The 16,571-nt window shown below is 36.0% G+C and overlaps 1 protein-coding gene and 1 long non-coding RNA gene across 5 annotated transcripts in view; one reads left to right on the plus strand and one right to left on the minus strand.

The window, feature by feature from the left end:
* Positions 1-16,571, plus strand: part of LOC149544788 (pentatricopeptide repeat-containing protein At2g13600-like) — a 100,924-nt gene that overhangs the window by 911 nt on the left and 83,442 nt on the right. For 3 of the 4 annotated variants that reach the window (XM_089795360.1, XM_089795362.1, XM_089795363.1), the window contains one exon: positions 441-2,715. In XM_089795360.1, the coding sequence (XP_089651486.1) occupies positions 441-2,373 (1,933 nt within the window). In that variant the 3' untranslated portion in view covers positions 2,374-2,715. Of the gene's footprint in view, positions 1-440; positions 2,716-2,811; positions 2,859-16,571 lie in introns of those variants that run through there. The other variant, XM_089795361.1, reaches the window with a different exon arrangement.
* Positions 11,541-16,571, minus strand: part of LOC149544789 (uncharacterized) — an 88,327-nt gene continuing 83,296 nt past the window's right edge. The window contains exon 3 of the long non-coding RNA XR_016355072.1: positions 11,541-11,950. This is a non-coding gene — a long non-coding RNA (uncharacterized LOC149544789). The remainder of the gene's footprint in view (positions 11,951-16,571) is intronic.

Raw genomic sequence — 16,571 nt, forward strand, 5'->3', positions numbered from 1 at the left:
GTTCGTATCGTTTAAAACCTGCTTCTGAATTGGCAGCGTTTTTCTGGTGTATAATGTCTTATACTCCTTGCCCGACAATTAAATTTTCAATACGGAATAGTCTAGAATGTGTATATTCCTGAAAGCTTGATTCCTGAGGGGGTAGCTTTTAGCAGTACCTGTCAAACGTTTTCTCTATATGTGGAATAGAAGCATACACAAAGCTGAATGACGTTAGTATTGTAGCCATAGAGAAGGTGGATCCTAGGACTTTTTCACCCACATAAAGCTGCACCTAGATTGACAAAGCTTTTAGTAAAATTTTGGTTATAAGTTTTTCTTATTCTATGTTGAATAAAAGTTTTAAATGTTTATGGTCTTATAAGCTTTCTCTGTGTGACAATTATTGTGAATGGGTAATAAACTCACGTACCCAACAACTTTGTTTTGAATTTGTCCAGGGCAGGGAACGATAAAGAGGCATTAAAACTGTTTACTCGAATGAGAGAGACAAGCTTAATCAAACCCAATGAATTCACGTGTGCAAGTGTTCTGCCCGCGGTTACCCGCTTGGGAGCAATCGAAGAGGGTAAGAGAATTCACGAAGATGTAATAAGGGGTGATTTTGAGACTGATGCCTTCGTAGGGAGTGCTCTTATTGATATGTATGTGAAATGTGGAAGTTTGGATGATGCACGTGACGTGTTTGATAAAATGCCTCAAAGAGATGTGGTTTTATGGAATGTGATGATCGAAGGATATGTAAACCGTGGGGTTGTGAATCATGCACTGAAACTATTTTATGGGATGCAGGCGGTGGGTGTGGAGCCTGATGCGGTCACGTTTTCAATCATTGTTCGGGCTTGCACAAGTTTGGAAATGCTCCAGGAGATGCATGGAGAGATAAGGAAGAGAGTATTAGTGTCTAATGTGTTTGTGGGCAATGCACTTGTGGATATGTATGCAAAGTTTGGGAATGTGGATGCTGCACGCAAAGTGTTTGATGAGATGCCCGAACAGAATGTGATCTTGTGGAATATGATGATTAGGGGGTATGTACAGAACAACAATCTGATTAAGGCTCTGGAACTGTTCGATAGAATGCCAGAGAAAGATGTGGTGTCGTGTAATGCCGTGATTGCTGGATATGCAGACAATGGCCATTTTGATGAGGCACAGAAGCTTTTTTGCAAAATGCCCAAAATGGACGTGGTCTCATGGAATACAATGATTACAGCTTCCATCAAGCATGGACAGGTTGAGTTTGCATTGACATTGTTTCATGAAATGCTGCTCACGGACATCCGGCCAAATGCATTCACATTTGCCAGCATTCTACCAGCGTGTGTCAATTTAGCAAGTCTGGAACATGGCAGGAAGATTCATGAAGAAATCAATAGAGCTGGATTTCAGTTCGATGTTTTTGTGGGGAGTGCTCTCGTAGACATGTATGTAAAGTGCAAGAGTGTAGAGGATGCACGTGCCGTGTTTGATAAAATACCCAAAAAAAATGTTGTGACGTGGACTGCAATGATTGCAGGGTATGCACAGAATGGGCAGAATGAGGATGCCATGGATCTTTTTCGAGAAATGCAACTTGCAGGATTAATGCCAGACCCTAAAGCTTTTGCCGTTGTCATTCCAGTATGTGCCAACTTGGCAGCTCTCGAGAAAGGCAAAGAGGTCCATGAACTCGTTTTAAGGAGTGGGCTGCAGTCCAATGTTTTTGTCAACAGTGGTCTTGTAGATATGTATGCTAAATGTGGGAACATAGAGGATGCACGCAGTATTTTTGACAAAATGCCTCATCGTGGCGTGGTCTCGTGGAATGTGATGATCTTAGGATATGCCATGCATGGCTTGGACATGCAGGCCCTTAAAATTTTCAATCAGATGGAGCAATCTGGCATCGATCCAGATCATGTCACCTTTGTTGGTGTTCTGTCAGCATGTTGCCATGCAGGTTTAGTGGACAAGGGCTGGCATTATTATAAATGCATGATAGATCATTATCAAATTACACCTACAATGCGGATTTATGGCTGCATGGTTGATCTTCTTGGCCGTGCTGGGAATTTGGTTGAAGCTAAAAACTTCATCAAGAAGATGCCAATAATTCCAGATGCTTCGATATGGAAGTCTTTCCTTGGTGCTTGTAGAGTACATGCCGATGTAGGTCTAGGGGAATTTGCAGCAGAACACCTTTTTGAGTTGGACTCTGAAAATCCAGCATCTTATGTGCTTCTATCAAATATCTATGCACAAGCTGGAAGGTGGGACGGCATTGAAAAAGTGCGGAAAATGATGAAAGATAAGGGCGTTTTAAAGAGTCCTGGATGTAGTTGGATAGAGGTGAATAAACAGGCACATGCATTTCTAGCAGGGGATAGATAGAACTCACAGAAGATATTATAGAGAAATGGATGGATTGGCTGAGCAAGTGCAGGAGACAGGTTATGTTCTGTATTCAAATATTGCCCTGAACTATGCATTCCAAGGTGCACAAGGGACCTTTTCGTTTAACTTGCCACCCACTGGAAAGCTTGCCATTGCTGTTCGACTTATGAGAATGACTTTAGAGCATTTATTTGATGGTGACCAGTACAAACACTCTTTAGTCAGTTGATGTCCCAGATGGGAGCATGGGAAGCTGTTGTGAACGTTGTTATCATTTCCACAGTTCTGCAGAAGAATGAAGTTGTTGCGGAAATAATGGGCAGCAACAGTGAAAAAGTGGTAAGCATGACCTATAAGTTTGCAGGATGGCAGTTATTTGTTTTGGTGCAGTTTTGACATGGTCTAGTTACTAGGCTTTTAGTTCTGAAAGTGCAGGTTTTAGAGATGTCATTTACTCGAATAAATATGTTGTGAATCAACATGCCACAAAATGCACTTTCAACTATTTGGTAACGCTTTTTCCTTTTCAGCATCAAGTATCTAAAAAACTTGTCTTTTTTATTGCAAGAAACTTAAATGTTTCTTGAAATTTAGTTCTCGAAAGGTTCTTTAATTTGTTGAATGTTGTTCTGTTTCTTATGCTGACCAGCCTGGCTTGTGAGGTTTCAATCATCCATTTCTAATTCTGAATTAATTTTTTATGCCTGCATGATTCGAGTGGAACTGTCTAAGCTGACATATAGCAAAAATTGGGTTGCAATTTAAACAAATTCTGACTTTTGTCTAAGTAGTATTGATATGTGTTTTATAACCTACCAATAGTAGAATAAAATATTGAGATATCCTATACTATCTTAATCAAAATTATGTGTATGCTAAGATTGCGATGACTCTATGGTTCCTTTAATGTTAGTTCTTGATTGTGGATAAGCTCAACGGTTGATGTGATATGCTGGTATCATGTCAGGCCTTACGTTATGTTCCTCAAGTCGACTTCAAACAGTACTGGATATGGAAGCTTTCAAATGATATTGCAATAAGAATACTTTTTGGGTTTTTAATGAATATGCAGAAAATAAAAAGAGGAGGAGGTTGAGGAATTTTGTTCTACTGGTAAGAATTTGGAAGATGAACATTGCTATGATGAAATCTGCCAAACTTTGTTTCGCCAAATTCAACAACTATGCAATGTTGGTGCAATCTTCAAGGGTTGTACAAAGGATTTTCATATCCTAATGAATAACATCATGATGAACAATATGCATCAAAGATAGAAGTAAAGTATCCGCATAAGGGCTCAAAATTAATCTTACACTGCGCTTAAGAATCACTTAAGAACAAAAGGTATGAGCAAAATGACTTCACCACAACAATATTGTCAATCACATTCATCTAAGTACTTGAAAGCTAATTCTAAACTAAACGAGGGAACAAAGAGAACACGACAGCACCAAGATACATCAAGAAATCACCAAACTTAAATAGCAACTTTATTATCTCATTTGCTCATAAGCAACACTCCCCAACTTCCGTCCTTAACAAATAAATAATGAGGCTCATATATATGTCTCCAATTACGAGTCAACCATATGAAAACAAAACCAAAGGTCCAGATTGTGTCATCTCAACCCTAGTTAGGGTTAGGGAAAAGAAAGAGAATCTACAACTAATGCATGGTCCAGACAGAATCAAGAGAAAATCACTTCCTTAGTGGGGTAATAAATACCCACTATGCTAGCCCATTTAGCAGGAGAGTGTGTGAAATGAATGCCCACTTGCTCCTTCACCCTAAATAGCGGGTTCTTGACTTTGTTCCTTGAATGTTTGGAATTTGGATAGCATTTTGTCCAATTCATCTATGCTGACACTTGGCGCTGATCCTCACTTGAACTTTAGAGTAGTCATTTCTTGTTCACACTTGCTGAAACTTTTCTCCTAATCTGGAATTCAGTCTTGGGTTGTGCATAACATTTGAGAAATGAAAAAGTTCTCAAAGTCATCCTTTAATGAAGAAGTTTAATTGAAAGAGCTCCTCCAGTTTGCTTCTTAGGTTATCTACATTATACATTTCTTAGTCAGTCTCTACATTAATAAGGCTGCAATTGTGTTGGAGATTCCTTGCTGAATATTTCTGACAACTTTTTCAATTGAGCGAATTCAGCTTTGAAATTTTCAAACATTTCCCTAGCCATGATTACTGTGTTGTACTAGTGAGTGAAGTCACATGCCTTTCCTTCCCTTGTCACTCCACCAACCAACATCTGCCTGGGAGTTTCCATTAAAGCTTGCACGTGTGAGATTACTTCATCTTGATTCATCATCCCACAATTCATGTATGCATTGCATCTTCAAAAGGATTGTTAATTCCCTTTTGTATATCTGTAGCAAGTCAACAAATTTGTATGCCTCCTTCTGAATGTCCTCTATCCAAGCCTCTGCATTTTGAGAAATTTGTTTCATTTTCTCAATACCTTCCACTGACTGAGTCGGAAGAACTATAGGAGGAACAAAGATATAATTTTCTTCCCTCATTGGATGGGATAAGTTGTTCAGATAGTTGTATAAAACCTTGCTCTCACTTTACACCTTTGGGTGTTTCCTTTCTAACTTCCTCATCTTCTCCTTCATTGCTTGGGCAGATTCCTCAAATTCTTCAATGATCTGTTGCCTAGAGGCATTCCTAGATACAATTTTGTCACATTGTAATCATCTAGAGCAATTTGGTCCTTAGTTTTGTTGATTGTAGGCATTGCAATTTGTAGAGTCCTAGATCTTGATTCACCCCTGATGAACTTTGGAAACTTTTTCGCCTTGCTCTTCTCTTCTAGCCTGTTAACTTGGTCCAAGATTTCTTGTAATTCCAATGCCAGATTAATTTCCTTTTCACGACTCCTTTGCAACCTTTACCAATTAACTAATTGGAATGGCGGCATGCTGATCATGGACTGACAATTGTTTTTGTCCCCGTACCATTCTTTGATGAATTTCTTCCTCGGCAATAGAACTTTATGCTGTTGCAATGGGAGCCTCTACTTCTGTAGTAAGAACCACCATCCTTGCTGTAGGAACTTCTATCTTCATCATTTCCTATTCTATTATAGGCCCAAGGCTTTCCTTAGCGGCAACCTCTTACTCTCTATCTCTTCCTTGGGCAGATTCTTGATAAGCATCGATGCTCTCTCTATCCAGTACCGACCTAGTCATCTGATCTTCTTTTTGTATTCTTCTCTTGCTTGTTTCAATTGCTCCCCTTGTGAAAGGGTTAATCTCTTGTAAGCTCAGAGTCCTCCTTGGTGATGATGGAGTTGTAGTTGATCTTTGCCTCTTCTTTTAGGGTTCTTCACTATGCAAATCAGGCCTATTTCTCGAATGCACTTTGATACTATTTCCTTTTCCTTGTACAACACTCCGTGCTGGAATATCTCGTTCGATTCTCACTCTTGATGACTACCTTGGTCTATCATCCCACAATGGCAGATTTTATAAGTTAGGCTATATTTGGTTACCTTCAATTTGCTAATATGACATTCGACCCACCATTTTGTAAGTCTCACAACCGATCCAAATATTAAATCAAGTTTCAGTATTTCCTTCCAATCACACAGCTGGATGGATTACTTCATTTCCACCTCATATCTGGACTAGGTCATGTTTATATCTTCCTCCATTTTATTTGGTACTTAGATCATTTTGCATGCCTTGATCATGTTAAGTGGCAATCTGGAAAACATCCTTCTTTTGATCTTCAACTCATCTATAGCGTTGGCCTAAAAATCTTCGAGGTGTACCTTGTGTTGGTATTTCACGCCAGCCGCCACTCTAATTCTATTGTAGGGATCATAATCTAGTCTTGCTAGTTAAAATGCCAAATGATAGAAATGTAGCTCATTGGTTGATTTTTCAGTTGCCTTTAGGCAAGGAAACATCTCCACTTCATCTCCTACTTGGATTGGGAATTCAAGTCCCATTTTCCTCTTCCAATTTTGAATCTTATCATATGTTGCCAACTACCTAGTGACTTCCAACAATACTATCTTGTCAGTTGGATACCTTAGGAGTCTATATGCTTTTGAAGAAGATCCTTGTAGCTTGATGTAGGAGGTAGGGAATTGGGTGAACCACTCTTCATACTTCTTTATTAACTTCATCACCTTGACTAATAGTCTTCTATGAAATCCACCTTGTAAAAGCATCATCGACTCTACAAAGTCACCCTTAGCATAGATTTGTAACCAAGGGTAGCACTCATGCACTTTGAAGCGGTGCAAACAACTTTCCATTGCCCCTTTTCATCTTAATCCATCATACCTTGTTGTTTGGGCTAGCATATAACGAAGGAACACATGCAAAATTCTATTGATCGCTCTAGATTTCCAAGTTGCTTGTTAAGATTATCGCTAATTATTCCAACCCATCCTTCGATCACTTGTTCAATAAAATACCACATCCATTGTTCAAATGCGTAGGATAGTGGGTGTAATAACCCCAACCAGTTATAACTTCAGCAAACACAAATTCTTTTATAATTCAATTGTTTGACATTTCGTCAAACACTTTGCAAACACTTTGTAAGCAAGCTCTGATACCAATGTAATAACCCGACTGACTCTCAAACAATTTTTGTTGAAGAATTGATTTTTTTGTTGTTGTTGTTAAGGTTTTGCAATTTTGATACAACAATATAGCAGCAAACTAGAAGATTTTGCAATAATAATTTCAACTCAAATATTTAGAAATTACATAGGGAATATACAACTGAAAATTCCAGATTTTAATATCAATTTAGATACTAAATATTTTCACAAAATATCAACAACCCAGTTGATAAAATATCCCCTATTATCTAAATCAACAATTCCTAAAAAAATTAGAAGTTACAATCCATGAACTTACATGTAGACATGCCTTGAAAACCCTATGAAATGAAGACTAACAGCAGTAAAATAATTCTCCAACAAATAAATGCAACTGCAGATATGCTGCTCCCGAAGTGCATATAGAAAATAATACCCAATAACAGATATAAATGGCACTCTACCAACTCCAAATCAACTAGCAAATAATTTGATATAACAATTCCAACGAATCCCTTCACAAATTCAAGACCAGCCTCCAGCAGCAAGAAAAATTAAACTTCTCCTTAGCAATAGTTAATATAGTAGGAGAAATGATAAATTGTATACCTCAGCACAAGTTGCTAAAAAATCTTAGAATAATTCTCAGAATTGAATCTACAATACTTCAACTGTAGATCCCAAACCCTTAAACTTCAGCAAGGGCACTGAAAAATCAAAACTTTAGAAACGTCACAAAGATGACAAAGCAAAATAAGATTATCAAATAATTGGATGCTTTATTCATCAAATGGGCTCATATTTATAATCTCTCCAAATGGCACAAAGTTTTCCAAATGAACTTCACTTGAGAAACTTCCCACACACAACATTAAAATATAATAAAGTGCCATTAATATAATTTTTTAATTGCTTTTGGCTCCAAAAATGACCTTTTCCACCATAATTTAATATTTTGACACGCAAGGCCACTGTTTCTTGTTCCCACGATTTAAAATTTTTCGTCTCGGTTCCAACGAGCTATGATATTGAGGTGACCAACCAACAACACCAACAAAAATAGCAACCTCAATGTTTTTAGATGAATAATATTAATAATTCACCTGTCTTGCGAAAACAAATGAAGAAGTGTCAGAATCGAAATCTGACAACACCAAAGTGATCCCGATGATGAAAGATGATGAATGAACTTGACAGGGCGACTTACTATAAATAGATGCTCTCTCCAAAATTCTTGGAGCCCAAACTAGAAGCCCAAAATAAAAACTGAGAGCATCACACAACTCCTTTAACTCAATTGAGCTCATCGAAACCAACAGTTTGACTTACTATAAATAATAAGTCTCTCAAATGGAGCCAAAACACACCATAGGCTATTGAAAAGTGTATAACACCATAATTGAGACTCTCAAATCCCACTGTTAGCTCACGAGGGTTGCGATGGTGAACTGATCGAGCCAACTGCAGGAACTTGCTAAAAAGGGGACATTACAGTAGGATCCCAAATATCCTACTCAACATCATGGCCAAATTACTGTATTCTCTTTGGAGGTCTAACCAAATTAGTTATTTGAGTAACTTGGAACGATGAACCCTATTCTTCCATAGCCACTTATGATGATCACCCCATCACAACGTTGATGTTTGGTAGCTTCAGTTAGATAAACTATGGCTATATATAATTATATGAGATATAATTACAAATGAGTTATAAGTTTACTATGTGAGAGAAGTTAATATAATAATTATATATAAAACTATGATTATATTTATTATTTTATTAATTGTCAAATTAATGAATAGACATGTCCCATGAAGGATAAAGGGACATGTCTCTTCTTATCCTTTTCTCATTATAAATAAGAGGCCACTGCCATTTGGAATACCCATATCAAATATTATGACAGTGCTTAGTACATTTGCAGCAATTTTGATAATAATAACATGGTATCAGAGCCTAATTGTAGATGTAAATTGAATGAAGAGTATGGCAGAAGACAAGGGAGTGCACAATCAACTAGGAAAGACGAAACATCCGTGTGGAAGGAGTTCTAGTCAATGAAAAACTAAAGGGAAGCAAGACGTTATGTAGACTAACTCACGCATGTACCTTCAAGTCCATACACCTTGGCAGGAGACATGCGGTGATTATTCATTATTAGCAAACAAGAAATGAAAATTCTAATTTATGGCAGAGAGAAGTATGTGAGCGTACATTCGGCCGAAAATGAAGACACACGATATACAAGCCAAAGGGGATTGGAGGCTATGTATATTTATCATCTTAAAATGGAAGCACTTCCATGTTAAGAGTGTTTAGCCCTCTAATTAAGTGGTTTGGGGTCATGTCAAGCGCCTTGAATGGGTCTTTGCACGGATCTGGTTGTTTCCCCCCTGTTCTGCTTCTCTCTCTATTTCTAGCCTCTTTTTGACAATTTTCTCTGTGAAATTGAGGACTTTGACTTTCTGGGTCAAGGACGACCTTTTAAGTCAAGGTCGACCTTAACCCTGACGTAGGTCAAGGACAACCTCAATTTTGACCTAGGGCAGGGTCGACCTCGTCATTGACCCCAGTCCATTTTTCAATTTTTGGGAGTTTCGAGACATCAGGCTTTGGAAAGTTTTGTTTTCCCACTTTCGGGCTAGCTGTTTTGAGTGTCGAAATGGTAGACTATTAAATTACATTTACTCTAGGTCCATTTCTAGGGGTTAAGGTTAAATGAGATTTAATGCTCCTATGTCGGCCTTCTCTAGGAGTTTGTGCCCTAGATCTCTATATAAGGAAGCCGCCTCTCATCTTTCTCTAAGATGCTTGGTGATATTGGACTAACTATTACCTTTCTACATCCATTATTCTATGAAGTGAAGATCTACTAGCATTCAAACATCCAATTCATCAAGGAGGTCCATTGTTAGCTATTGAAGGATTCAATCTCTATGGAGCCCTCTTGTTGAAGATTTCTCCATCCATATTCATTCAAGCCTTTTTTTATGCAAAGATACATTCAAGATTGGTGTTGAAGATCTAATGCCATTGATTTGAGACATCCTAAATTCATTTGGAGCATTCATACTTGTGGATACAAGTATTCGAATCCTCCACAAGGATTTAAATATAAGCAAGGTGAACAGTTCCATTTACTTTGTTTATACGTATTGCAATTTCAATTACATTTCAAGGTTGATTCCAAACTGGGGTTTGACCAAGGCAAACCCCTCATCCAAACATACAAACCATTTTTCTTGCAGATATAGGTGTGGAACAACAAATTGAAGAGCAGATTTGGATACCCTTTTCGTCGAACTTGCAAGATCCGCGAACAAAAATTTCTTCGGAGCAGTGCAAGTCAAGGTCGACTTTTCGGGGTACAATTGTGCCCGGGGGTGTTATTGTGTCCCGCTATCAAGGTCAAGGTCGACCTTCCTTCAAAAGGACAAAAGTTTTCTGGGTTTTCTCTGTCTTGACATTTTCAATTCAGAACAGTTTGCAAAGATCCCCGAAACTGTACATAGACACCAGAAATCAACATTTTTCAGATTTATCCTACTTCAAGGTTAGTATTTGTCTTATATCTATTTTAAGATTTAGGCACATACTTCTCAAATAGGAAGACCATAGGACCTCCTTTCTCCTTATTCCCCATTACACGATCCATTTGTGCATTGATCACTTTCTTGTGAATCAATTTGGATCATTCCTTTTGAGAATTTGGGTTGAGGAAAGGCCCTAGTTTCTTTCTATTCAATACACACACACACACAATCATTGCGGTACTCAGAGCATGGAGACAGGGAAATCTCAGAAGCTAAATTTGTTTAGGCCACTAATATAGCAATCAAGATGTTGTCTATGTTTCCACGTTTTCCATTCATGTCTACCAAAGTAGCGAATAAATTGCATTAGCTTGAAAGTTTCACTAGGTTCATTTTCTTTTCACGCTTGCCAAACTCGCTTAAAAGTAGATTGGATGTTTGTAGGAGCCATCAAATTTGGTCATGAGAGAACAAAAGCCAAATGAAGAATACCTTACAGATTAAAGCTTTAGATACCAATTTGGCATATATTAGGTCGGGCGTTTCTGTATGAATTGGAGATGAATTTTTGTTGATTCCAATAACCTAATGTTAATATAATGAGCAAAACTCCGAGATGTCATGAAGCCCTTGGTGCAGAATTTATTTGTTGATGGTAATATGAAAATGATCAGAGATATATTTAGGTATATTAAGGATTTAAGAAGCAACAATTAATTGAGAAATATTGGGTTGAGATGGATTTGTAAATCATAGAAGTCAATATTATGGGCAATAATAATGATAATCATTATCGTTGTAAACAACTATGCAACATATATAATTAATATTCTTTAGAAGTAAACAAATTGTTATGAAGTCGTCTAATTATGAAGAGCCTCTTGCAAGACATATGTCACTACACAAAGGATGCAATCCCTTCTGTGACAACCAGTTTTTCCAGATCTTAATTAACAACTAACATACTCAAAGAAATATAGTTATTACTTCAATTTCATAGGAAGACAATTATATCAGTCATGTTCATGTGAATGAGATTTACTGTTAAAATCAGTTAGACAAAATTTCTTAACTAAGAACTTAAAACACCATCAATGAATTTACTATAGAAATTAAAATCCACATATCATGAAATTTGAACCGATAAATCATTGTAAGAATGCTTTTGCAATCACCTAGATTAGTCCACAAATACCACTATAACAAAATCATATAACGATTACAATTCAATACTGCTATATCAAAATCAAATGACGATTACTATTAAATACCACTATATAAAATTAGGGCATCACAAACCACTGTATCAATTAGGGCATCGATTACTATTGGATCATTTAGGGCTTCAGATACCACTGTATCACTTAGGGCTTCAATTACCACTGGATCATTTAGGGCATCAGATACCACAGTATCAATTAGGCTCCAGATATCACTGTATCATTCCTTTCCTTCCAATTGCTTAACTGTTGCAATAACTCAAGATTAGAAGCTATGCTCATGTTCGATATTCATATAAATGAAAAACAATCCATAAATCTATCTCTCACATGTAGGTGTAAAATAACTATAACGATGAAATAACTCAATTAATCTTACCTTCTTGCATATACATTTTAGAAGTAAAAATACCTATTTCTGACAAACAATTGAATGTTTAGCTTATCTTTGTCTTTTGTACGTCTGACAATTTGGAAGAGGTGAAACATTGTCAAGGGCTTAACCACCCAATCTCGGACCATAACTTATCTCCACACAATCTCTATTGAGACCTTCCCTACCCGGAATAGACAGGGATCATCTTATCATCCATTGAGCATCTTGGTATCAAAACACACCATTCGACTTGACAGCAAGAGGGTAAACATGTTCATGCATGAGCTTTTAAATGATTCTTTTTAAAAATGATAAACATTGTTATGTCATAACTGATATTGTTCATGTTATTGCAGATTCCTTTTTCTCACCTTATCACCTATTTCCTTGGCTACACAGCCGGGTGAGTCCCAGGTATTCGGAATTCTCAAAACAACTGGTTCTTTCTGTTGATTCTCAACTATTTCATAATTAACATATATTCCAGCTTATCGCAAAATATGATTACATGATTATGTTCTTTAAAGATTTCAGAATTGATTGTTTAATTCTAATATCCAGTGACATAATGATTTATGGATCTATACTATGGATTACTTGGTTATCACTTGCCATGATCTAATCTATTTTAAAGAGAATTAATTCTGTAATATCAACCAAATATCAAACACAATGGTATCATGCTTAGTTATGGCATGATAAAATTATCGACTAAACCAAATCAAGCAGCCAAGTCAAGTAAATTATTATTTGCAAGGATTGTATTACAAGTAACAAATGATTATGATGTTAACAATTCATAATCGAAAAGGCACTATCAAAGATTCAAAATTAATATTATGAAAGGACGTGTCTCATCCTTATACCGATTCATTGGCAAATGCAAAATTTATATAAATGTGATCAGTGTATTCTCTCAAGGACCATCGAAGATTTCTTATAATATATTTCATTCCTTATTGGAACTACTCTTATGAGCTGCAGCTGCATAGACTACTCACAGGTCGCAAGTATATATTGCCTCTTTAGAGATGACACCATTTGTAGTAATTATATCATAATATTAGACACAACATTATATATAATTGCAAGAACAATAAATAATAATCAAAGACAAGAATCGTACAATGGAGGCCACAATCTGATCGGCACCCTCTCGTTCTTTAACACTTATCCTTAGTGCCCTAGCTAGAAATGCTTGCTCGGCTGAGTTGGAAACACGCAAAATTGAACAAGGTCGGACATTGCAAATTATTAATGGTAGATTGCAGACGTATCAAGGGCATTTGCAGATGTCTTAATAGCAATTTGCAGTTGATTCAATGGTAAGGTGTAAACGCATCAATGCAGGGTCAAATTGTTTTATGAAGCAAAGGAAATCTGAAACATAGCAAGGTGGAAGAAGTTAGAGCACCAAGGAGAATGGTGATCCCGTCTCTCCCTCACGACTTCCTTTATAAAGAACTAGCCGTGACTTCTCGGCTTCCATCGGTTTCAAAGAAAGAAATCCATTCGAAATCCAATTCTTAATTCGATTTATCATGCCAAATGTTAATCGGCTAAAAGCAATGAATAGTAAAAAGAAAAGAATAGAGTTGGAAGATTATAATTCGAATATTATAATAATTCAAATGTTATTATATTTGGAATATTATTATAATCTTATATATACGTACATGTAAATATTAATGGGGTGACATCACTTTATTAAATTATTATAATATAATGGTGCCATCTCATTTTTATATCTATATGTACGTATATAGATATATCTATTATAATAATAAGGTGAAAGATAATATTAAATCCTTTGAAGTATGTTTTATATTTTAACCCAATTATTTATGTTTCTCAAATTATTTATTTAAATAGCTCATATGGGTCCCTTGGATGTATCTTGTTTCAAGTCGCTAGGTCCTCAACCCATCTGCCTAGTAATGGTGACGCTCCTGTGCCTAATTCTTTTCTGACAATGCTTCCACCCCTTCGACGTGTTTCCTACAAGGAAATTCTCCATAATTAAATCATATTATCATAACAAGTTATAAATAATCATAACGGTTAACCATCTTCTCAATTCCATGAATTTGTAATAAATGATCAACTAACTTGTTATCTTCACTTGAAATTATAATGACTAACCATCTTATCATTTCGCAAGATTATAACAAATTAAACTACCAATTGACTTCATGTGAACCTCAACGACTATATTTTAAATTAGGTCAAAAATTGGGATGTAACACCTTCACTAAATAAAATATTTGAATCTCAAATTAAATGATTTGAATGGGGCGTCCCACATGGATAACGTCATAACAATAGTGGTATTAGCTGTAGTTGGAATACGAAGATATGATATATATTATGTTTAAAGGGAGTGAAGTAAATGTGATATAAAGCAATAAACATTCCATGTAAAAGAAAATCAATCCAAAGGCGATTCATCATTGTGGTATCATCCATTGACTATATAAGATAAGTATTTTTCTTATCTTCAGCATTGTCCTTGTTGTGGTCAACCTCTTACTAATTCTATATGTAATATATATGAGTTATTTGCCTTGATCTTCTCCGAGAATGTTATTGTAGGAAGAGGGAGATTGAGATTAAGAGGGAGCCTGAGATTTCGTTAGAGGCAACCTTGACAGAGAGGGAGCAGATAGAGGATGTGATTCGGTCAACCTTTGATGATCTTAGTCTTATTGATTCAGAGGGAGTAAACCATGTTGAGATGGATTATCTAGCGATCATTAAGTTGTAGTAGTCAAGAGGACTGTGATTCATGAATTGTAATGCCCCGCCAGGGAACCCAAAAGAAATTAACTTAAGGTTTCACTAAGTTTGCCAAACATTTAAAAAAAGAAGAAGATAATAACGTAACAACAGATATAAAATAGTGGAAGCAATAACGTACACATAAACACATACCACAAAACATATTACAATTCTTAGGGGTCCCATGACGTTGAATCACATTTAAACTTAATTAATACTAAAACCAATATATATAACACATCCACATTAAAGATTAACTACAAGTTCAAATCTATTTAAATAATATACAATTGTCCCGAATGCCACTTGGCAATAACCGAAATGCACAATCATCCATTGTACATGTCACATGGTATGAAAGGCTGAAAGAATATACATCATAAAATAGATTACATCATCTCTTTAAGATCCAAATTAAAATACATATAATAGGTATAACCATCCATCATAGTACACAAAGATTGAATAAAAGGAAATGAAGAACGAGGAACTCCAGCTACGACATAGAACTGTTGGATCTCAATGGTAAAAGTAAAAAGCACTACCACCCAACCTCATGGTAACCCGAAGAGGGTCCACTCCCACTGTGCTAAAGAGAGAGTTTTAAATCCTAAACAGGATAATGATCCCAAAAGTCAAAAGTAATATCTAGGTCAAGGGAAAACCTGAAAGCAATCTAACTCAGGGTACCAAGACACAAGTGACATCTAAACCTAGAGGCAAACAAATACACGTAGGGAATATACTATGCAAGTGGGCAAGTGTCATTGCATGAGTCAACTCTAAGGTTACCTTGGTAGCCTGACTGGACTTCGGCCCCTTAGTGACTCTATGTGGTACTAGTATCCTTTCGTACTAACAAGACATACTAATGAAGCAAGGTTGCAAGCAAGCATCCTCTCCACTCCTATCCTAGAAAAATAATGACTCTTATTAATTCATTTTACTCTCATTTCAATGGGTTACCTAGGCAGCCTTTTTGGACTCCGACCTCCACTACAAGCCACTTCCTGACATTACATATAGATAACCTACCCTAAGCTCAGTAAAGCCAAAAGATCTCAAAAGACCACATAGCATACATTAGTTCTTTAAACAAGCAACTAACAAGTACTGAAATCACTGGTCAAAATGCAAACATCACTAATACGATCATCCTAACAAGGTGTGATCCAAGAAAGTATACATAAACCAAATCATGACAACATATATAATCACCAAAAAAATAACTCCCAGCCTCTAGTAGACATCCTGAAACTAGTCAACACTCTAAGTCAACCCCAAACTCGACATACAAGAAAGCATACAACGGGCAGTGTAGTTTCGTAGTTTTGTTTGATTTTGAAAACACAGTTTGAGTTTACAGTAAGGTTTTCGTCTTATATTTCATTGCTAGTTTTTAGTTTGCTAAAGTTTACAAATTTTTGAATTTACTTTTCACACACAATATCATAATTCCATAAATTCCAAATCATAATTAAATATTATTAATGTTTTATCAATACTAATTAGATTACTAAAGATGATAATCACTAATTTAGTAATAAAATAACATAAATTAAATTATTATTAAAGTAATTATTGATCTAATAATAAAATAATAACTATTAGAAGAAAATAATAATAATATTTCTATGTTATATCATTTAATAATTATAAACATTTATAAAATTTAAACATTTATTAAAAATTAACATTTAAGATAAATATTAT

The sequence above is a fragment of the Cupressus sempervirens genome, chromosome 8, assembly GCF_028749045.1.
Source record: "Cupressus sempervirens isolate cs-2001-9-10 chromosome 8, ASM2874904v1, whole genome shotgun sequence".
In the NCBI taxonomy this organism is placed as follows: domain Eukaryota; kingdom Viridiplantae; phylum Streptophyta; class Pinopsida; order Cupressales; family Cupressaceae; genus Cupressus; species Cupressus sempervirens.